This window comes from Schistocerca gregaria, chromosome 1 (assembly GCF_023897955.1).
Source record: "Schistocerca gregaria isolate iqSchGreg1 chromosome 1, iqSchGreg1.2, whole genome shotgun sequence".
Taxonomy (NCBI): Eukaryota; Metazoa; Arthropoda; class Insecta; order Orthoptera; family Acrididae; genus Schistocerca; species Schistocerca gregaria.
In genome coordinates, this window is record NC_064920.1 from 220,305,233 (window position 1) to 220,329,404 (window position 24,172).

Here is a 24,172-nt window from a genome sequence, read left to right on the forward strand (position 1 = left end):
GCTGTGAACAATGTCAAAGGAGAGTCTCGCTACAGAGAAGCGCTTATAATGTGGAAAAGAAAGAACAAAAATACATAAATAACTATTACATACAAACGCACATAATGAACACACACCATGTCTTTCTCATTTGTTATATCATAGGCTCACTGACTGGCTGGATACAGTCACATATCTAAATGAAAACTGACCTAGAAGTAAAAACTGGAAGTACAAAATGGAAATATTTTACTATCGTAAGCATATTCTTCATAATATATCTTATGATTCTGAGTCATCGTCTCTAGATTCCTTGTCACTATGCTCTTGTAGAGATCATCCTCCTCTGTGCCATAAAGTGTGTTAGAAACAGCATTTTTTAAATGTGTGATAGACAGTTTCATTCTGGATATATTTCCAGAGTTGAGACAAACTTGTATGCTCTACAGGTTCTGTAGGCATTAATTGCCTATCATGCTTCATTAGCCATCGTGTGTACACATTTTAAGTTTGTTCTTAAGGAGGTTTGTTTAAACAAACATCTAATGGCTGTAGAATCGATGTCATCCATCCTGGAATTTCAGCGAAATCAGTTTTACCCTCTACTAACTTTCTGTTTATGGCCAGAGATGTATGTATGAATCTAGTACAAGTACAATACCATGTCCTCTGTGAACCAGCCAATTTTGTTAGCATGTACAATAACGCTTTTTGAAAATACTTTGGGCTTGGGTAACATCTTTCATTTAAAAACAATGAAAGGTGGCAGTTCATTGCCATTGGTGGCACAAGCAAGCATGACAGACATGCACTGCTTTTCACCATCTGTGGACAGTATCTAGACATCTTTGTTCCCCTTTGCTTTACAACATTATTTGTTGGCATATCAAAATACACAGGAGTTTCATTCAGATTATGCACTGACCAAGATCATTATTATTTTCTGTGTGCCACCTTATTATTAAATGTGGAAATTGGGGTTTTCTCTTAGTAGGTGCTCTTCAATTGCACAGAAACTGGCAAAAAACTACAGGGAAAATCTTGTCGAATGTTTCATGAAATGGGCAACCCAACTGTGGCTTCCTCTGAAATTCATGATATTTTTCTGCCTAGTTTGCTTTTGTTTGCTTTAACTTAGATGATTTCTGCACTCATGGGTAAGCACTTCTCCCTAATGAAATCATTCAGTACATCTTCTAGCATACGATAGCAGCCACATTTTGGCCCAGTAATGTTTTTCTATTGCTGGAACAAGCTGAAAGTTGTTCCTTTTGCTGCCTTCACTGTCTCGCATTACTCTCGTTGGTCCTGTGTCACTGACCTGCAGCACGATTTGATGATTTCGTGACAAGAGAAATCACTTCTGTTTCCAACTTCGTGGGTAGTGAACATACTTCTTATGGTAGACTAAAACGTGTTATTTCACAAAAGTACTGAAGTGGACTGAAACAAAGGGTGAAATCCGAATGTGCTGTCTGCAAACGTAAGGAGTACTGCTCTTATTTGCCTAGGGGCCAGTGGAAGAAACAAAAATGAAGAGATGTGGAAATCTCTCATGGAAATAACACGGGTTCATAAAAGTTTGTATATAAAAATGCTGACGTTCAAATGTGGGTCTTATTTGTGTTCGTGAATATGAAATTAAGGAGTGAAACCCTTTTTGTTACATCAAGAATACTGGCAGCATTGAGAAATGGCTTGATGTACATTGATGTGTGCTGAGAGCTTTTGAACGGAGCTGGAGCTGTCATAATGTAAAATTGTATTTATCATGCTTGCCAACTTCTGCAAGTTCCATAAAGTCCATTTTGATGAGAAGAGAGATTTGTGTTTATTACTATGAATATTTGAAAAACTGCTAAATTCAAAGATGAACAAAAATAAATTTGTATTTCCTCGTGATAAAAATAATTAACATTCAATACCCAAAACTCTAAAAAAAAAGGCTGTTGTGGCAAAATAAGTACTTAAGGTGGCTTCTAGTGGCATTATTCAGAACTTCCTTAGGTTTTGGTCTTGAATGTAAGCCACAGACACATTCTTGGACCAACTTGCATATGGATAAATAAGGTACGCAAACTGAATAACAACTTTATGTTCTTCTGTCTGCTCCTTCTTTCTGAATTAGCAGAAATCTGATAACTTCGGGCTATCAGTGTTGCATCATTTGTTGCCAAACCTTTAAACTCATCAGTCCGGCTGTGAAATAATTGCTTCATACCATTGCTGAACTTAAGTGTTTCATTTATTCTGCCATGTTTTGAGTCTTCACAGTGAACATATCTTAGGATTAGTCTCCTATTGAAATACATTGAACTTTCTCATTGTCAGTCGTTTCCTGTTTCAACGACACATTCAGGTGAATTCCACTTCAAACTTAAACATGGTACACATTCAGTAAACAAGGTACACGGAATGCATGAGCAAAATTTGCTGCCTGCTTGCACTACCTTCCCCACATTCAGCCATGTGCAGCTGTATGCCACCTAAACTTCAGAAATTATCGAATTAATTTTGCATATGACCTCAACCACCAAAGCTTCATCTGCAAATATACTGCTACTACTTCTCCTCCTCCTCCTCCTCCACTACTACTGCTGCTGCTGCTACTACTATTACTCATTGACCTCATCAATCAAAGCTTTATCTGCAAATGTAAGCTAACCCTGTATCGGGAAAAAGCATCATCTTATCAGGTAAATATGGTAAATCTCCATTTTTATACGTACAAAGGACAAAATACAGGTACAAAAATCATAGAAGTACTTTCTTATTTTTTCATTTGATATGGTCACATGGTATAATTGTGGAGTGATATTGTTCAGGGTTTTAAATTATAATTTTATGCAAAACCTGTAAATTATATCCTGGAAGGAAAACATCAGTATTGAATATTTTGTCATACTGTGTTCTTAGTACAGGACTATGTAACTGCAACACGGAAATATTAATTTTGGATTAACATTATTTGTATTACCATCTTGAATAAAAATGCTTACATGATCCCTTTTGATTGTAATTTGCTGTAAGGTGTTTTGTCTTCCAATACTTCACTTCAAAATTGTGATGCTCATGTCTTAAGGCATGCTGTTGATATGTATTTTGCTCTTAAGATTGTCACAATCTTAAATACTCTAATTTTTGAAGTGTGTCGTACAAATATGAAAGACACTGTTCTGCTGCTGCTGCTGCTGCTGCTGCTTTCAGTCCAGAGACTGGTTTGATGCAGCTCTCCAGGCTACTCTATCCTGTGCAAGCTTCATCTCCCAGTACCTACTGCAATCTACATCTTTCTAAATCTGCTTAGTGCATTCTTCTCTTGGCCTCCCTCTACGATTTTTACCCTCCACGCTGCTCTCTGATACTAAATTGGTGATCCCTTGATGCCTTAGAACATGTCCTACCAACTGATCCATTCTTCTAGTCAAGTTGTGCCACAAATTTCCCTTCTCCCCAATTATATTGAGTACCTCCCCATTAGTTACGTGATCTACCCTCCTAATCTTCAGCATTCTTCTATAGTACTGCATTTTGAAAGCTTCTATTTTCTTCTTTTTTAAACTTTTTACTGGCAGTGTTTCACTTCCACACGTGGCCACACTCCATACAAATACTTTCACAAAAGACTTCCTAACACTTAAATCTATACTCCATGTTAACAAATTTCTCTCCCTCAGAAACACTTACCTTGCCATAGCCAGTCTACATTTTATATCCTCTCTACTTTGATCACCATGTTATTTTGCTCCCCAGATAGCAAAACTCGTCTACTACCATAAGTATCTCATTTCCTAAACTAATTCTCTCAACATCACCTGATTTAATTCTACAACATTCCATTATCCTCGTTTTGCTTTTGTTGGTGTTCATCTTATACCCACCTTTCAAGATAATGTCAATTCTGTTCAATTGATCTTCCAGATACTTAGCTGTCTCTGGCAGAAAACCTCAGTTTTTATTTCTTCTCTATGGATTTTAATTCCTACTCCAAATTTTTCTTTTGTTTCCTTTACTGCTTACTCAATATACAGATTAAATAATTTTGGGAATAGGCTACAGTCCTGTCTCACTCTCTTCCCAACCATTGCTTCCCTTTCACGGTCCTCGACTCTAACTGCCATCTGGTTTCTGTAAAAATTGTAAATAGCCTTTTTCTCCCTGTACTTCACTCCTGTGACAATCAAAATTTGAAAGAGAGTATTCCAGTCGACAATCTCTAAGTCTACAAATGCTAGAAACGTAGGTTTGTCTTTCCTTAGTCTATCTTCTAAGATAAGTCGTAGGGTCAATAGTGCCTTGCATGTTCCAACATTTCAACAGAGTCCAAACTGATCTTCCCAGAGGTCAGCTTCTACCAGTTTTTCCATTAGTCTCTAAAGAATTTGTTTTAGTATTTTGCAGCTGTGACTTATTAAACTGATAGTTTGGTAATTTTCACATCTGTCAACACCTGCTTTCTTTGAGATTGGACTTATTACATTCTTCTTGAATTCTGAGGGTATTTCGCCTGTCTCATACATCTTGTTCACCAGATGGTAGAGTTTTGTCAGTAGTTCCAATGGAATGTTGTCTACTCCGGGAGCCTTGTTTCGGCTCAGGTCTTTCAGTGCTGTGTCAAACTCTTCACGCAGTATATTATCTCCCATTTCATCTTCATCTACATCCTCTTCTATTTCTATAAATTGTCCTCAAGTACATCGCCCTTGCATAGACCCTCTATATACTCCTTCCACCTTTCTGCTTTCCCTTCTCTGCTTAGAACTGGGTTTCCGTCCGAGCTCTTGATATTCATACACGTGGCTATCTTTTCTCCAGAGATATCCAAGTGAAATTGTGGAAACTAAAACGCTCTTCCACATTCAGTTCTCATTTGTAGCAAGTGTTAGCCACCAGATTTTCTGTGGCATGTTTTTCCTCTACAGACAACTGCATGCAAACCAACAAATAGATTTCATACAAATACTAATCCAATTTTATTACCCATTACCAACTAACTACTATACAAACTCCATCAAAATAATATTGTTCTTTTAAAACCAGTCACGAAATTCTTTGATAAATGCAACCTGATTCTGCAAAACTATGAAATGCGCTTGAGAGATGCTTATGACCTTCAGGTTGCAAGTCATAATAAATAAAAAAAGAATGAACAATGATGTCATTTATTTTGTTTGTGTGTAGCTTTGAGAATTAATATTGCAGCAGCACACATTACAGTTTCCTCATCTCTAGTCATGTCATGGCACACAATGCGAAAACAAATAGCATTGCAGACAATGTGAATACACAGGGAAACATTTGTTGCCAGACAGAAATACAGACAAGGAAGAAAGTTGGAAACATGCAAAACACTATAGGAAGTAATGTTTCCAACAGAAACATATTTCTAGTGGCAGTGTGGACACCACTTCTCACAGCTTTTAGCTGTGTGATGTCACTAATGGGCCTTTGACTATCAACTTTTGTGAGCACTTGCGAATGATCCCTGTATGAACTTCAGTTATTTATTTCCTTTGTAGTGTGTGTGATGCATGAGTGCAGTATGCTATTTCAAAGCAACAGTACATTGAAACTACCATATCACAAATACATCACACACCTGTCATTTAATGACAGTTAATAAAGCATCAACAATGTAGGTCAAAAAGAGATAACTAATACACAGTACAGAATTCAGATGAGTAAGCTGTAGCGTAATGGTTATGTCGTGGTTAGCTGAGTGACGTTATAGCTTAGCATCTCACTACATACCAATACTTTTTTCAACTTAGCGTTGTTGTTGCGTTTGATATGATCATGACACAATCTGTTATGTAATATTCGATGCTGTTTATCATTTCTGTGTGATTGGAGAATGAAGTATGAAATAAATATTTGCCTGTTTATTTCTGACTGTGTGGTGATTTCTGAGGGTGTGGTTACACAGAAACTCAAGATGACAGCTTACATTCATGCGAGTCAAATGAGCAGCAGTAAAATTCATATTGTTCCTCATTGCAGTTCCTCATCACAAATACTTCGCTCTTTATTTCTGAATATGTGGTGATTTCAGAGTGTGTGGTTAGGCTGGAACCTAAGAAGACAGTTTAAATTGCTGCAAGTAAGATGGTAATCAATAACATTTATATTCTTCCTTGTCACAAATATTTCGTACGTTGCGGAACCACCAATGTTACCCAAAGAGTTCTTGCTACAACTGAGATTCTCCTGTCACTAGCACATCCGTAAACATCAAATTGACACTACAGTGATAGACAAATTGATAGCCTCATTCCTGGTTGCCTTCACAGTGCCACCATGTCACAAGTACGTCAGTTCCTGGAAAAAGTAATGTGAAACATACTTGACCCATTGTTGTGCTGTGAACCTAAACATTGCAAGTTGTGTTGGCAACACCGATCGTGGATGTGTCAGCATTTCCTCTCTCCCTTCTCTGCAATGACCTAAAATAATTCTTTAATTCCATCACCCACAGTGCAAACTATCTGTCTTTTGTGCCACTTGCAACTCTTTGAGTCACATCAAATGCTTGTAGGAAGAAAATTGGATGGAGTCAAGCGAGATGTCAAGTAACAACATAGAATCAAGTAAACTTTACTGGAAAGAAACGTAAAAACAGGGAATTTTTATCAATGGTATTATGGTTATTCATAGGGGCTACAAATTTACGTTGTAGAATTGCGAAAAATGTACAATCTGAGAATGTTAAGTTGAAGTTCCATTGTATACCTCATTTACATTATATCTATTACTCTGTACACATCCCATTTATTTACTTTACCCTAACTTGTGGAGAAAAAAGCGATTAACATTTAAATTATACTTGATTAAAGAAAAATGACTTTAAGGTAAGTAAATACATTTTCAGCCAAACACTGCAAATTTTTTTCTAGAGGACAGTAGTGTCATGGTTTTTAGGTAGGTCATCATCAGAGACATTGTTCCATTGATCTCTCAACATTTCACTGTAGTTAGAAAATAGCCTTTCACTCTCTTATGTTGAAATATACCTGCATCCCAAACAGTGTAAAGGAAGTTGTACAGTGCACATACAATTTCACAATACATTCATAATAAAGGTTCAAACATGTCCCCACTGAGTTTCATGCATTTAGCTGCACGTGTTTGAACAGACTTTGTTGCTTGTTTGTTTCACATGGCTGTTCTTAATTTTGTCTATTGCATTCATAATACGAGCAAGTAATGCCTCATGCGTATTGACTTTGACCTCATAGACTGTCTTTATCCACGCTCACACATAAAAACCCATTGGTGTTAAATCGGAGTTGCACTGTTGCTTGTGGGTTTATTTCAGACCGTATGTGCTCGTTACGTAAATTTTTTGTACTGTCTCGAGTAAAATGTGCCTCATCAAATGTATTTTGTTACTGCTGATTAGTATTTTACCAGTTGCACAACTCCAAGCGAAGGGCAGGGTCTCCCGGATGTAAATTATGCACTTTTGGTTTATGATAAGGGTGCAGATTACTGTACTTGTACGCCATACCTTAGATTGTGAAATGCCTCGTCGTTGACAGGTAATTTGTGTACTGGTGTCAGGGCTACGTTGAACAGCATCCATAATATCATCTTCTTCAAGTATTGAGTGCTCGTACTGATTATGAACGCTAGGTAGAGAACCTGTCTCCCGTAACAATTGAAATACTCCACTAATGGTTCATGCATTTGAAATTGTCAGAGCTGGAAAACTATGCAATATTCATTAAACTGCAGCTGTAGCATTACCATCACATTTGCCATAAATAAAACACCATTCCAGTGTATTCCTCTGTCATAAATTTGAAAGGCATCCGTGTTTCATAAATAATTCACAAACTAAAACAATTAACATGTGGTTTTTCTTAAATACACTGTTGTTATTATGTTCTTTCCATGAATAATGCAGAAAACTGACTCGTTTCAATGTTAGGAAATGACTGAAGCAACTCGCTAACAGGTGCCAGCAATGATATAAAAGTTTCTATGTTCTTAATGGAAAGTAAACAAATTTATTTGTATAATAGTCTTTGCTTCTCGACTAATAATAATAATAATAATAATAATAATAATAATAGGAAATCGTGCTTTACTTTAACCTCGTAGTTTTGCTGTGGCTTCATATAAGTGAAGTTGCTGAATTTAGGGCAAAATCTTTTGTTAGCCGTAACTGTTACGAAACACTTGCGGACCTTTGTTTATCAGAACTTTTTTCTTTAGTCCTACTTGTAGAATAACATAGTAAAATAATTGTAGACCTCCGTGAATCACCCTGTATAAAAAGAACACAGAATGTAAATAAAACAAGGCTACATGTACTCAATCTTATATTTCAATAAAGGTTTTGATTAATTTTCTTCACTGTATAATACCTTTCATTCATCAAGGTTGATGATGAAGTGACTATTTTATTGATATTTGTCCTAGTAACTGTGCTACTTTGATATTTAGTAACCCTTTGCATAAAATTCGAAGGGTTTGCAGTGAAAGGTGTCATTGCAAGCTTCTTGACTTTTCATTCATTACTGTGTACAAAATGTGGCCAACATATTGAATTTGTTTTTAAACCTGAAATGGAAACCATATTTCGGTAGTATGTAGGTAATTGAAGTACTTAAGGCATATGTGCTGCCTGTTCGTGCAATGCACAAGTAGCCTGCAGCTAAACAATGTTAGCTGCTTCAGTTATGAGTACTTAGTGGAATTTCTCAATGTGTCCTCTTATTTTAGTGTGCATTTACTGCAAGAAGAAAGCTAAGGAGACATTGCACTTAAAAGCAGAAACACATTCCATCCTTAAGACAGGGCTTTATGGCACTTACAATCATTTATTGAATGCCAACAAAGTTCTGTGAATTCTTCAGGTTAAATATCTTCTAATTCAAATATGTCTTGGATCCGGAAAAGACCACCTAAGAGGGTTTAATCAAAAATATATTTGTATCCAATAACACCTGTATTGTATTTCTAGAGTCCCCAAAATTGCACAAGCACATTGCATCAAGTTTGCTGCGTCAAGAATCTGTGTAGGCCTAATTGCAACAAAAAGTTTCTTCTGTTTCCCCACTTAAACAGTTATCAGCGCAATGGTATCTTGTGTCAGTGCTCTTGCCGGGTAATACCTTTTCCTGCTTACTGCTCTATTGAAGGCACAATTCTCTCCCCCACTGGTTTTACATGTGAAACATTACCAATACATAAAAAGAAACAATTATTAGTTGCCCAGTTCTTAAAATAAGTTTATACTGTACGAGAGAAAAATATATTACTTTATTAGATGTTAAGTTTTAACTTTTAACAGAATGAAGGTCAAACTGTTAATTTTACTCTTAAGTTTTCTGATCAGTCAGTGAATTCGTTCGTCCTTTGTTGAAAATTTTAGTTTTCCTGTGCAGTGGAATGTTGACCTTCGAAAGTAGTGCCACAGTCCTTGGGAGCAGGTATCAAGTTATTTTTTCTTTTTTGCAGCCTCAGTGCTGTTCTTAATTGAAGACTGCCACATCATTAGCAAAGTGAGCTGCTTTATTTTGTTCCTGTTACGCTTTTCACTCCACAGGTTTCAGAATGCTGTGGGTATGCTCTCATAAAATTACGATGTTGCAGTATGTGTGTGCATGGAGGGGGATTATCATCAGGAGCATATAACCTTTTAGTTTTTTAAAAATTTCGTACCCTCTTACCAGTCATTACTGGCTTTGATGTTTTCAGTCATGAATTACATTAGCACATGTGTTTGCAATAGAGGTTTTGATACAATGAATAGACAGAATTTGTTCTCAGTATCAATTGCACAAGAATTTTGGAGAAAATATTAATGTTTGTGTGTAACAGCTACCGTCACCAAAAAAGTTTAGTGGTATGAATTGCGATGGAATGGAATACATAGTTCCATAGATTTTTCTCTCCATGCAGAAACCTGTACAACAACTTTGGAGAAAATATCCAAACAGTTAGGGTAGTATTAAATATTTTCAAGTTAGTAAGCAGCGCAAGCTGATCTTATACTTAACAATACACAGTTTGCCGTGCTTTTACCCTATGACAAGCGCTGAAATGTTTTGCTTACTGTAGATTTAAATTGTAATGCATACTTGTGTATGTTTGTTAAACAAATACACATTAATAATAATAATTAAGCACAGCATTCAAGTGCTATTCAATGAAACACCTCGATTCATTTAACACAGGAAATAAACTATTACTTTAATCCATTGACTGCTATACACCTGGTGAAGGATATGTCACAGCGAGCCCAGAGACATTGCGCTTAGCTAATTTTGGCATCTTGTATCAGTTACACCGACATCAAGACATTTATTACGTAGCAACAGAGACAAAATCCATTCTTTAATAACTGCGATTCTGGTGTTGGTAATAGTTTTAAATGAAATTTTCCTGTCTCTATTAATGGTTAATGTGCTACACCATGCTAGTTTGTTAAATAATGCTCTCACTACTATGGAGGAAAGGCATCTTGAATTCTGCAGGGATAAACGCTTCATCGGAGAAAACTGAACCAGAGATTAAACATTTAAATCCAAAAACTTGCATTTTAAGTCTGATGGAGTTAAGTGGGAAGGCAGAGTATAATCACACTCCTCTTTCATCCTTTTGCATTACAACTGAACATACGTGAAACCAAGTGAAAACTAATGCAATAAACAAAAGACTTTCATCTTTGTACCTTCCATCATCATTTTTTCCCCACAATCTCAAATTAAGCTATAGTAGCAAAGGAAGTACAGCTTTATGATCTACTAGAATAGATTGTGTATTCGGTCAGTTCTGTAAGCTACTGAAAAGATTCTGGATCCAAGGGTAAGGGCATAAGTGTTATTTTCTCGCTATTGGATATACCTCATTCTTGTGGTATTAATATCCCCTATTTACGTTTCATACATATGTCTGTACTGATAGAGGTTTGGGTTCCTTTAATTTTCCTGCAGTGCTTTAACCCATGAGTGTCCATTGCATAGTTCGAGCAGAATAAACTATTAGAAGGTATTCTGAGTTGAAAAGGAGGCCTTCACTGCATTGGTGTTGTGTAATAGCAGACACTGAATCTGTTTGCCAAGAGACTAGATTGTAGTGTTCACAGTTGTACAAGTGGAGCTAATGGCCTTGCAGCAATTTAATCATTTGTGGAGAGTTGTTTCCACAGTTTGCTGTGTGGTGGATTCCTCCCAATCAGCACAGAGCAGTTACTCAATTTCTTCCAACACACAGAAGGGAGCATGCTTCACAAATTTATTGCAAGACGAAAAAGGCGTATGGACAAGTTGCCTCACACAGGGTACAATATTCCAGTTGTGTCAATATTGTGAGGTGGGATGTCTTGAGCATAAAGGACATGTCAGGTGCCCATTATCTCTACCAGTGCCCTGATTTTGGCTGTGGAGGAGCTCATATGAATGAACTGTTAGACACCACATGTGGCTTTGCTGTTGAATTGTCAATAAGGAAGGGAACTGTGCATCTCATAATCCATGTGCAAAGTTTCTGCACAGTGGGCATCTTTCGAAGATTCAGAAAATGGCAAGAATGGGTGTTTGCCTGACCTATCTGTTGAGATATGTGGAGCAAGGAACTTATTTATTCCTCCAATTGGAGGATGTGATGAATAGTGTCACCACTTTGACTTTGCCTCCAAGGATGTGGACTGGCTGCATCCCTGCAGCTCTAGTCCAAAAACAGCCCACTCTGTTCCAAAGACCAGGAAAGTATTGCTCACTTTAATTTTCGATGAAGAAAGACCTCTACTTATTGTTTGGATAATGTGGGAATCAACAGTAAATGCTGAACAGTATTGCAACAAGTTGCTGAGGCTCAAACAGGCCATCAAGAAAAAGTGCAGGTGGCAAGCTTTCAAATGGGTTAGTGCTTCTCCAGGACAATGCTAGGCCACATGCAGCCAAGACCCTCGATCTCCTTCAAAAATTTTGGTGGGAGTTCCTGTAATATTCTCCTTACAGCCCTGATATGTGTGACTCGTATACCTGCAACCCCTTAAAACACCTCCAAATCGTCAAGAGGTTCATTATATGACAAGGAGATGCATGACACAGTGGAATACAGGACCTGTTAGCAACCCAGGAGTTTCTACACTGTAGCCGTCCACTCTCTTCCTAGGCATTGGGATCTTATCAGTGTCATTGGCAATTATATACAGTTGTGGTATTCCAGATGAACTGTATGTTGTTACTAAAATTTCGGTACACATAAGTGGAGTCTCCTGTTCATTTGGGCACCCCTTATAAATTGTTTCTAATTTGACCCTTTTATAGTTACAATCTGTTAGGATTGGTAGCTTCTAATGTGTTAACTTCTAATATACAATAAAAATTACTGATGTAAACCTTATACATACAAGCTTTCATCACTCTTTGCTTTCCCCTCATTAAAATGAGATTTTACCCATGTACTATTAGCATCCCCTGGCAAGTGTGAAAATACTTACGAGCCTTTTTCACATTTTGTTGGTTAGTTTAATGAAGAAGTTTGTTAAAATAGTGTAACAGTGTTATAGTGTTACCTATGAATACTGAGTACTGATGACTTATATAGGAAAGCTGTTTCTCTCATTGGCTGAGAACTCTTTTAAAGTGCACGTGCACTTTTTAAAAAATAAACTGAACGAGGTGGCACAAAGGTTAGTACACTGAACTTGCATTTAGAAGGACAATAAATCAAATCCTTTTCCAGCCATCCAGTTTGAGATTTTCTGCAATTGCTCCAGGCGAATGCTATTATGGTTCCTTTGTGAAAGGCACAGCAGATTTCCTGTGCCCCCCCCCCCCCCCCCCAATCCTTCCATAATCAGATTTTGTGCTCTGTTTCTATTGACCATGCTGTTGATGGAGTGTGAAACTCTTAACAAAGAAATTCTTATCATGAGAACAATTTACAGAAACCAAAATAGAAAGACGTAAAGCTCCTTCTTTCATTCCTGATGAATGCAAAAATATTTGCTAAGTACTAAGAAAAGATGGAAGATGGTTACTTTTTTAGTGAAATGACTAGGAAGTTAAACAATAAATAACATAAATATAACAGACCTCTATTTAAGAAGCTATAACACTTCTGTCAATGATTTGTTTATGGAAAAAAAATGACAAGCTGTGGTGTGGTTTTTAGCATATTGAAATGTAGGTTCCCTGTAATTAATTTAGTAGCTACACATTGAGCACTGTGCTGCTCTAACAAATATTTGGGTTTTGAACATCTTTCCTTTACAACATTTTGCTGCGGAAGGAATAAAGGTAAAAACTCGCTTAATATTTGAGGTGCAGAATCATTGGTAGGTACGCCCACGAGAATGAGACCATTACTTACTTTCCGATGAATCCTGCAGTGTTGTTGAGTACAAACGTATACACACAAAATTCCATCAAGAGTTTTCCATTATAATATTTCCTATAGATTTGATGAACAAGATAGTCTCAGGCCCTTTACCGGAGTTGGAGCTACAATGAGAAAATAGTTAATTATTTGTGCCCATAGTTAATTGCACTCTGGTCTGTTCAGTGCAATTTGTAAAACCTTGTGAGCTTTCAAATGTAGAATAGTACAACAAATCGGAGCAAATATTGTCGTTTTTTTGGTGGTCAATACTGGTGGTATGTCAGTGGGCTCTCAAGGGTCTGTTGCATGCTGTTTCTACCTCATTCTTAGCATCTGGAATGAACTTGCTGGCATTTCATATTATTCTTGTCAGTGTGGGCTTTCATTCTCTGGTACTTACTGGGCCCATGTTGAAATGAGCTGAGAGAGAACTCGTGTCTATGAAATATACCAACAAGTTCTATCTCCCTGGAAACAAAGTGCACAGTACAAGAAACAAGATAGGGTGCCTTTAATTTATGCATTCTTCTGAGCATGTGTATTGCTTCAATGTCATTTGTATTTGCAAAAAATTAGTATATGTGCATTCCAGTATGTAAGTTTCCAACTAATTACAGGCTGTAAGAGGTGACTGTTTCATTTATAGCTACATACATGCTCCACAAGCCACTGTATGGAGCATGGTAGAGATTACATTGTACCTCTAGTAGGCATTTCCTAAGTGTAACACCACACACTTTCCAAAAAAACGTTGTATTACTACAGGTATTAAAGTGTCTTCGGAAAGAAAAGAAAACTGTATGAGACAGCAAGGACTACTAAAGATCCAGAAGTTGTTTTAAACTATAAAAATTATTGTAACATACCGAGAAAAGTTGTAAAGAAATATGTTAGAGAAGAAATTAACAACTCCGGCAATAAAATCAAATCAATATGGAATGTTGGTAGATGAGAGACAAGAAAAGTAACCACGGGGGTAGGTAGTATTACTGTTAAAGAGAACGAGACCATCCTAACCTACAGTACACAAGTAGCTAATGTATTCAAAAGAAAAAAAAAGCTAGGCAGTACATAAGAGTGTCTTTTTGTGTGTGTGTGTGTGGGGGGGGGGGGGGGGGGGGAGAGGAAGGGAATTAAGTTGTTCCTAACAACCTCTTGTGAAATAAATAAAATTATTAAATCTCTGAAAAATAAATGTTCTGTTGGAGATGATGACATCTCTAATAAGATAGTAAATCAATGTGGAGCAATTACAGCTGGTATTCTGAGTCACATATGCAATGCATCACTAACTCAAGGTATTCTCCCAGACAGGTTAAAATATGCCATTGGCAGGCCTCTTTACAAAAAGGGGGACACCACAGATGTCAATAATTATTGGCCAGTACCCTTGCTTACAGTATTCTAAAAAATCTTTAAGTAATGTACTCAAGAGTGGTTAGCCGTCTCAACAGTAATGGGATAATCGGCAAATCACAATTCTGATTTCAAAAAAAATGCTGTTCCACTGAGACAGCATTATAAAATTTCACTGTCCACATAATAGTCTTTAAATAGTAAAATGTTACCAATAGGAATTTTCTGTGACTTGTCCAAAGCATTTGATTGTGTGAACCATGGCATTGTTACAGAAATTACAATTCTATGGTATAAATGGAATATGAATGGTTTAAGTCATACCTACAGAACAGGAAGCAAAAAGTTTCCTTATATGGGTCAAGTGATTTAAATGAGTTTGCCACTTCATCTAACTGGGGTGAAATTACATTAGGTGTTCCACAGGGTTCAATCATGGGTCCCCTTCCATTCTTGGTATATGTGAATGACTTCCCTTACTATCTGAAACAGGAAGCTGAACTAACACTGGTTGCTGCTGATAAAAGCATAATTATTAATCCAGAAAAAGAAAGTCCAGTTAAAAATGATACAAATAATGTATTTGGAATAGTCATTAATTGGTTTTCTGAAAATGGGCTTGCTCTGAACTTTGAAAAAATACATCCAATTTTCTGCTGCAAACATTACAGTTCCTTCAATAAGTATAACACATCATCAGATGTCAGTAGACAGGGTAGAGCATACTAAGTTTTTGGCTGTGCGTATAGGTGAGAATCTTAATTGGAAAATTCTTATTTTGGATCTCCTAAAGCAACTAGGATCAGCAACTTTTGCAATCAGAATAATTCCCAATTTTGAGGATGTAGAAATTAGTAAGCTAACATACTTTGCATACTTTAACTCTCTGATGTCATACGGAATAATAATTTGGGGTAACTCAACATTTAGACAAAAGTATTCACTGCTCAAAAGAAAGTGGTTGGAATAATGTGTGGGGTTCAGTCTCACATCTTGTAGGCATCTTTTTAAAAGATTGGGAATTCTTACAACAGCCTCACAAACATCTACTCACTAATGAAATTTGTTCTTCACAACATGGACCAGTTTAAAAACTACAGTGACATTCATGATTTTAATACCAGAAAAAAGAGACTTACAATATCATTTGCTCAACATATCTTTGGCACACAAAGGGGTAAAATATGCTCCTTTAAAAACTTTTGACAAATTACCAGATGAAATAAGGTGTCTGACAGACAGCAGTAATGGCTTCAAAAATAAATAGAAATATCTCCTTGAAACTCCTTCGGTACCGTAGATGAATTCTTAAATAGGAATAAATATAGTATATGTATTTCGTGCGGTAAAACCAAGATGCTGTGACTTAACAAACGAAAAAAGTGCTGGTAGATAGACAAAATGAAAAACACACACAAATTTCAAGCTTTTGCAACCCACGGTTGCTTCATCTGGAAAGAGGGAAGGAGAGGGAAAGACAAAAGGATGTGAGACACACACACACACACACACACACACACACACACAGAGAGAGAGAGAGAGAGAGAGAGAGAGAGAGAGAGAGAGAGAGAGAGAGAGAGAGAGTTTTTTTATTGTGTCTATCTACCAGCACTTTCTCATTTGGTAATTCACAGCATCTTTTTTTAGTATATTTTTCACATGTGGAATGTTTCTTTCTAAAAAAAATTTGTTTCATACGTGCATTTCTTGTGCACTTGGCACATTCCACATCATAACGGCTACTGTACCGTGCGATTGGTCAATGGAACATGCAACCAACTAACAAACTTAATACACTGACTGCCACAAATCTGCCAGTGCACACATCAGGGCTTCACACTGGACAGCATGTGCCTGCTGGCAGCCACACACTCCATTCTGTTTCGTACAGTGTATAGTGCAGTACTGTGTATTAATTTTTATTTCTTCACTAACCCCGTAATACCTGAGTAAATTTCTTCATGGTAGGAGAAAATAAAAAGTTGCCTAAAAGTACCTGAAACACGCAGGACATGGCAGCACATGTCAGAAGCGTTGGTAGCTTTGTACAGAATCTGCACCTACTGTCACTGTCACTGGAAACAGTTAACCATACTCTTACTAAGTCACACTGGTATGATGCAAATTCGTGGAGAAGGGGCAACATTTTGATGTTGGTGCCCAGGATTATTGGAGTTTTCTGATTATGATGCATTTGTCCATATGAATGATAGTGACAATGCAAACAATTGTGTTAATAAAGGTAATCTCAAGGGAGTGCAAGAAATCTACAGCAATTAGCACTTTTTGGAGCCACAACTGTGAAGAGGCCTAAACTGATACCACCTCTTAAACCCCAGATAACATTTGCAGGCCATGTTCATCCACAATATACCAAGTGAGGTGGCACAGTTGTTAGCACACTGGACTCGATTTTGGGAGGATGACGGTTGAAACCCGCATCTGGCGATCCTGATTTAGGTGTTGTGCGATTTCCCTAAATCGCTTCAGGTAAATGCCAGGATTGTTCCTTTGAAAGGGCATGGCAGACTTTTTATTACCTAGTCCGATGGGACCAATGACATCGCTATTTTGTCCCCTCCCTCAAATCAATCAACCAACCAACCAACCAACCTACCAATCAATCAATCAATCAATAAATCAATCATTCACTCACAATATATGCTTAATTCACAAGGCATATGTCACTGAGACTGTGTTACAAACATGCCATGTGAAGATAAACTGTACTTAATAGGGTGCAGCTTGTGGCCGCCAGTAGGTACACGGTGTCAGGCATTATGAAATGGCATGAGACAATATTTCACTGTAAAAGGGGAAAAAAATAGGGTACTGGGCACCAGAGCAGCAGCTTCTGTAGTTTTCAAGAATATTAATTTATGCACATTCTAGAGTTGTCAGATGTTTCAGAACTTTGCATTGAACTTACACTAAGAATTCGCTAACATGACATTATTTTGAGCTACATTTCTACCAGTAGCGTGATAGACGAAGTAGAAGACAATGCAAACAGGAATATTAATATGAAATTGCAAACAAAATTTGCCAAAAATAAAAGATTATATGTATGATATTTTGGCATTTTATTCGGCATAAAGTGCCTACAAGAGCCCACCCATTTGCTTATAAAAATGTTGAGTTTAAATAAAACTACAAATGAAATTACATCAATACTGCAGTCTAAGAATATACATTGTGAAAAGGACTGAAATTGTGGACTAAATATTAAAATTCCTTTAGATAAGGCACTGCCTGTGATCCTTTCCTTGATATTTTCAGACCTCAACAAAATATTTGTCAGAAGGTCATTAAATTTTTAAAGAATGGGAATAAAACTAAAGCCCTACACACTGACATTGCAGTGTAAGCCATAAAGTTAAATGTAGTAATTAAGTGGTCATGCACTCAAAAATTTATGCTTTCCATCATCAATTTGTTGAAAACTAAAAATTTCCCTTTGCTGTGTCACTTTATCTATTATGTTTGAATCTGTCGAAATTAATGTAATTGAATTTCAATAATATATGCGTTACATTGTTCTTATTATGCAGTTTTTGTAAAAATGGTTATTTAAGTACAAGAAAATTTCTGAACTGAGTTTTTATTCACTTGCTGTGATAACAGGTGGATTTGTGGTGTACATTTGAGACTTTCCGCCGGGTGTTATAGCTTCCACACACACAGCATCCTAAAAACATATATAGTGTTTGACATTAATGATATGTGAATGATTTTTGTAATAAATCTGAATAACAATTTCATTTTATTGTACAGCTGGATAATAAAGAAGTCATGCTGAACAAACGCACGATTGAGAAAGAGAAAGTGAAGCAGAAATACAGCAGTAAAATAATAGCCGAAACAGAGAAGATGTCAAAGGAAATGCAGCAGCAGTTGAAACTTCAGAAGGCTGAACTCAAGGTAGATAACGTAAACTACCAGCAGCATTTATATCTACTTTTTGTTTGCATGTTTGATGCGATCTTTAATAATAATAATATTAAATTAAGTAACTATAATGATATTAAATGAAGTAAAAAAAAAGAAAAGGGCTAAGTACTCTAAGCTAAAAACACACTTTCACGTGGAAGTGTTTATTTCCTAGCTTTATCCTGAGTCAGTTACTTGAATTGTCCAGCCTCTTACTATATGTATAAAACTTGTATGTGGTGTCATTCTTTTCTTCTAAGTTTTGGTTTTAGAATGTTTAAGCTTTCCAGTAAGGTTCTGTTAGATTGCAATAGGTAGAGGAACACTGCTGATGGGTACATACTAAAAGTAGTTATGTTTTCTCTTGAGTAGTGTGTTAGCATGCAGCCTGCCATTTTACACTTTTAGATTTGGAGATAGCGTATAACTAAACTCTTTGTTCATGAGCAGAACATTTCCATGTGTTCAGGTGGACTGATAAGCGTGGAAACCATTCAGCGCTGGGAAGTGTATAGATCTGCCATATATGCTACTGTGACTGTCCAAAGACAGGAGGCAAGGTTCTCCCCTCTTTTGCTGTGACTTGTGCAGACAACCTTGTTTTCCATCACTGACAGTTCTTGTCCTGTTCTACATCCGCATACATACTCCACAAGCCACAATATGGTGTATGTTGGAGAGCACCATGTACCATTGCTGGTCATTTTCTTTCCTGTTCCACTTGCATATGGAGCAAGGAAAAATCTACTGTTTATATGCCTATTTACAAGCCCTAATTATCTTGTCTTCACGGTCATTGTGCAAAACGTATGTTGCAGCAGCAGATTTGTTGTGCTGTCAGTTACAAATGTCAGTTCGTTAAATTTTTTCAAAAGTGTTTTGCAAAAACAGCATCTTCTTACATCAAGGGATTCCCACTTGAGTTCACAAAGCATCTCCATAACATTTGAGTCTTGATCCTACCTACCAGTAATGAATCTAGCAGCATGCTTTTGAATTGCTTCGATATCTTCCTTTAATCTGACCTGGTGGGGTCCCAAACACTCGAACAGTATTAAAGATTGGATCACATGAGTGTTCTATACACATTCTCCTTTGTAGGAGATCAATAATTTTCCAAAACTCTCCCAATAAGCTGAAGTTGACCATTCACCTTCCATACTACTGACTTTCCATACTCATTCCATTTCACTTTGCAACACTGTACCTAACTATTTAATTGACGTGACTGCGTCAAGCAGCACACCGCTAATACTGTTTCTGAACTGGTCTTTCATGCTCATCTGCGTTAATTTACAATTTTCTGCATTTAGAACAAACTGTTATTCATGACACCAAATAGAAATTCTGTCCGAGTTATTGAGTATCCTCTGCAGTCAATCAACAGTGATACTTTCCTGTTTACTATAATGTCATTAGCAAACTGTCATGGACTGCTATTCTTCCTATCCATCAAATCATTTATGTATATAGGGAATAAGAGCAGTCCTGATGCACCTCCCTATGTCACTTGTGATGATACCTTTATCTCTAATCAACTCTCACCATCAAGGACGATGTTTTGGACTCTGTTACTCAAGAAGGCCAAACCATTCACATATCTGGCAACCTGTTCTTTATGCTCGGACTTGTTTTAACTGTCTGCAGTGGGGCACTGTGTGTCATTTTTTGGGAATCTATGAATATGGAATCCCTGTTGGCTTTCATCGTGGTTCACAGGATACCATGCGAGAAGTTAAATTATCATTAATGTAATAAATGAACCAATATCAAAAACTTACACACTACAAAACATACAAAAGACAAAGGATAAAAACACTGATATTATTCGAACTCTGAATTGTGGCAGTTACAGGTGAGGAGTGTTTTGAACTATGGTTGCGTCAGATACTGGTAGAGGTCAGGCCTGAACCACCACTGCCAACCGCAGAAAACAACTGTGCTGTAGCTGCTATCAGATGCTTTGTGTGCTCAAATTTACTTCATGTGGTGGATTGCTTCTTTTCTTTTCTTTTCTTATTTTGAAATGAGTGGAGAGACTAATCCTGGGGTATAATGGGATTTTAATAAGACTCTCACAAGAAAAGGAATCTGCAATCCCTGTGATTGTTATGTCAGCTCTGATTTTGTGGGAGCACAGAACGTGGATGCAGGAGGGCAGCCTGCCGAGAAGGAAGTGGGACTTAACCCCCCACACCGCTTGTCTTCCCTCGGACAGTCCCAAGTTTTCACTTGTTTACAGCTGCAGCAAACTGCCGTGATATATTGTCTGCATAATAGTTGACGACACTACACAATGTAAACAAACATCTTCAGTACATACTGAAAAATGGAAGTGAAGTGTTGAGATAATTGTGGTTGAAAGTGCGCCAAAAAACTAGCCATCTGGAGCACGTAGATTGAATAATACATCTACAGTATTATACACGTGGATTAACATCAGAAATTGTAAGCAACTTCAGACAATAACATAACTTCACGAAACTTGTGCTGCAAAAATTGTTTCTAACAAGACTTGTAACTACTATATAATGTATTTATTGTATGTATAAAACAAACATGTATTACAGGCCTTTGAAGATGCTTAACAAATAAAAGAACCATAACACACGTGGCAAGTAACAAACTGCCTTTTATTTAGCTGTGAAAACAGAATATACGTCCATGAATTTCAAAGCAACTAAGGAATGACGGAACATGGAAAAAATGATGATTAGTTTGACATAATTGTCTGTTGGACCTTCTGGTCGATATTGCTTGGGGCAGAATATGTAACTTCCAACTAACTTAACCTCAAAATGAAATAACATTTGCTCATTATAGACGACTACAGTGTAGGAGTTTCCGATAAACCAGTTAACTTTAACCAGAATTATTACTGATAAAACTGGAAAATCTCGTGCCCTCTCAAACTTTGCCTGTCAACATTTGCATGTTCTGTTTTGACCCGAGAGTACAACAATCTCTGCTTCCTTGGCTTCTTCCAATATTTGTTAATTAAACCAGGGTGGGGTTTTTCACCCATAATCCATGTACTTGACATGTACTTCTCCAGAGTGAGATTTACAATCAGTTTATATGTTGTCCATAATTCCTCCATGTCCATCATATTTGAATAAAATTATCTCCATTAACTGTCTAAGTGGGATGCTAACTGCTTATCTTCTCTTTCTAATATAAATATACTCCTAACCTTCTTGAAGGATTTATTAACTTCAGTAACCATCATTACTATGATGATATGATTGATCACATGATCACTAATAACTCACTCTGTACTGACACTGTTAGTAAGGTCAGGTGTATTTGTAGCTGGGAGAACTAGCTGCACAAGGCATGTTTTGAGTAAAGTGTTTGGAACTACTTCATAAGACTGTCTGTCCGTAACAACTGCAGTGAATCTTTAGACATACCAGTCTATACTCGGGAGTCACCTCCAACTAATATTGCACGGGCTAAGTGTTTCCGTGCTACTGAATTATAGTTTTTGATTTTTGTCCTTGTAGGATATAGCCTGTTTGCTGTACCTGCTCTGTGCTAGTGGGTAAGCAAGGTCTAATTTTCTGGTTTTTCCTTTGACAGCATCTTTATCCAGTCCATTGGACTGAATCCATTCTCCTAAACACATGGATTTAAATGTTCTTTTAATTTTCCAATATTTTGTTTCTAAGTATTTCTCCCCTTCTCCATATATTCTGTCTGATACAAGATTTTGAGACTCATTTTTCCTGTGGTTTCATGCTAGATCTCTGGCATTCTTGGTTTGTTGTGACGTTCGCCTGCTTTGTTTCTTTGTTGATTGTTCCCGATGTCGATGTACAGCATTGCTGCACTGGCTGAAAAATGGGAACTGTAAGTTCAACACTGACTACTTTAAATGATGTAGCCAACAGGTGCATATTTGCGTTTCACAGTTCTTTACTTAAACAGTTATATGGCCAGTGCACTATTGTTTAACTTTCAATGAGTCTCATTAAAGGTTGCAAGCAAACATCAACATACTGCTAGTGTACTGTTGAACATCTACGAGAAGTAAAAACCTATCCACACAATTCTTGCTGCATAATACTGTACGTATTTAACAGACATTGTTATTGTTTTTACACACGGCCTAATTGTGTTACACTTATTTTACAGTTAAGTTGGTGCATTGCTGTTGTTCTAAGCGACACAGGTTTCTTGTCTAAAACTTTGGCATGGACTGACTGTCTATGGACCAAATTTCGGGCCCTTACATATCCTCACAATAATAGGTACTGAAATTAAACATTGTTTGTTTAATTTACAGAAATTATAATTAAAACCTAACTCATTAAATTAACAGAAAACATTGAAAAATTCAATCTTTTTAACAGTTTTTCTACTACAAAGGTTAAACCATACTATTTTGTTTCAATGATGTAATTAACAAATATAGCTACGCAAACAATACTTTTGACAAAACTGGTAATTACCTTGGAATTAAGAGCTGGCTTTTCTAACATGTTTTCAAATAAAGCCAAATAGAACACTATTAGCTGTTCCTTCAAATGTTTGTAATTAGTACAGAATTTATATTTGTTTATAAGTCAACAATAGAATTTAAGCTATGAAACAATTGCTGATTTCACCCTATAACAAGAGATACTAACTGGGGATAGTCAATATAAATTAGAAAATCAATTACATACATAAAACTAAGCACAAAATTTGATTTATTGGTATATTCTTTACGACTGTGGTCCAGCCTTTCTCTTTTATGAAAATACATATTATACTCACTGATGTTAATGGTAATCAGTTAAAATGGAAAAAATGAATTTAAGGAGGCAGATTGCAAAACAAAGGGGGGGAAGTTAAAATATCCCAGCTTGCTTTGTCCCAATGTTCTTCCATTTGCTAGCTAAAAGGGCAATGCCACCTGAAAAAGCTAAAAACTTGATTTACAAGTTGTTTCCCTTCTTCCTTTGGTATATTTCACATGTTCCTTCCAACTTGAGAGCTTGTTTTATGAAACATGTGTCATCCAGATGGCTGACATTAGAATCAGGTGCAGAGAGACTTTTAGAACAGTGGTCAGCTGTTGAGAAATACATTCTTCAGTTCATACTCTGGCACAAAGCAATTTGATAAGTTCTTTGAAATACAATAATACCATTGAATTATTTAAAGACAAAACTACCAAAGCAGAAATTATATTTGCTTGTGCAAGAGCTCATACATATTCAAGATTTGTGGTTTCTTTCAGAAGAGAGATTTTTTATGCATCTAATCTACAATGAGCTCACAACCTCATCAGAACACTTGTGAACTGATTTTGTATTAGTGCTGTTCCATTACTCACGAAAGAGTTTGTGGTAAATATTACTTGTACTTGAAAAACAGTGTTAGGCACTAGAGAAAAATGAATATCTCAAGAAGCTAAGCACACAAAAGTGATGCTACATTTCCTTGTATGCTAGAAAGCACTATGTATCTGCTTGTACATGTAGTCTGGAAAAGGCTGCGTTGGATAATCTTGTGTTGTGGTATCTCCGATGTTTGCATCCTGCATAGAGACTGCAAGGAGGATCATACAAAAATACAGCGA

The 24,172-nt window shown here is 36.7% G+C and overlaps 1 protein-coding gene across 1 annotated transcript in view; it reads left to right on the forward strand.

The window, feature by feature from the left end:
- LOC126337770 (kinesin-like protein KIF23) overlaps positions 1 to 24,172 on the forward strand; it is a 138,927-nt gene that overhangs the window by 66,706 nt on the left and 48,049 nt on the right. Inside the window, exon 12 of the mRNA XM_050001497.1 lies at positions 18,448 to 18,594. Coding sequence (XP_049857454.1) covers positions 18,448 to 18,594 — 147 coding nt within the window. The remainder of the gene's footprint in view (positions 1 to 18,447; positions 18,595 to 24,172) is intronic.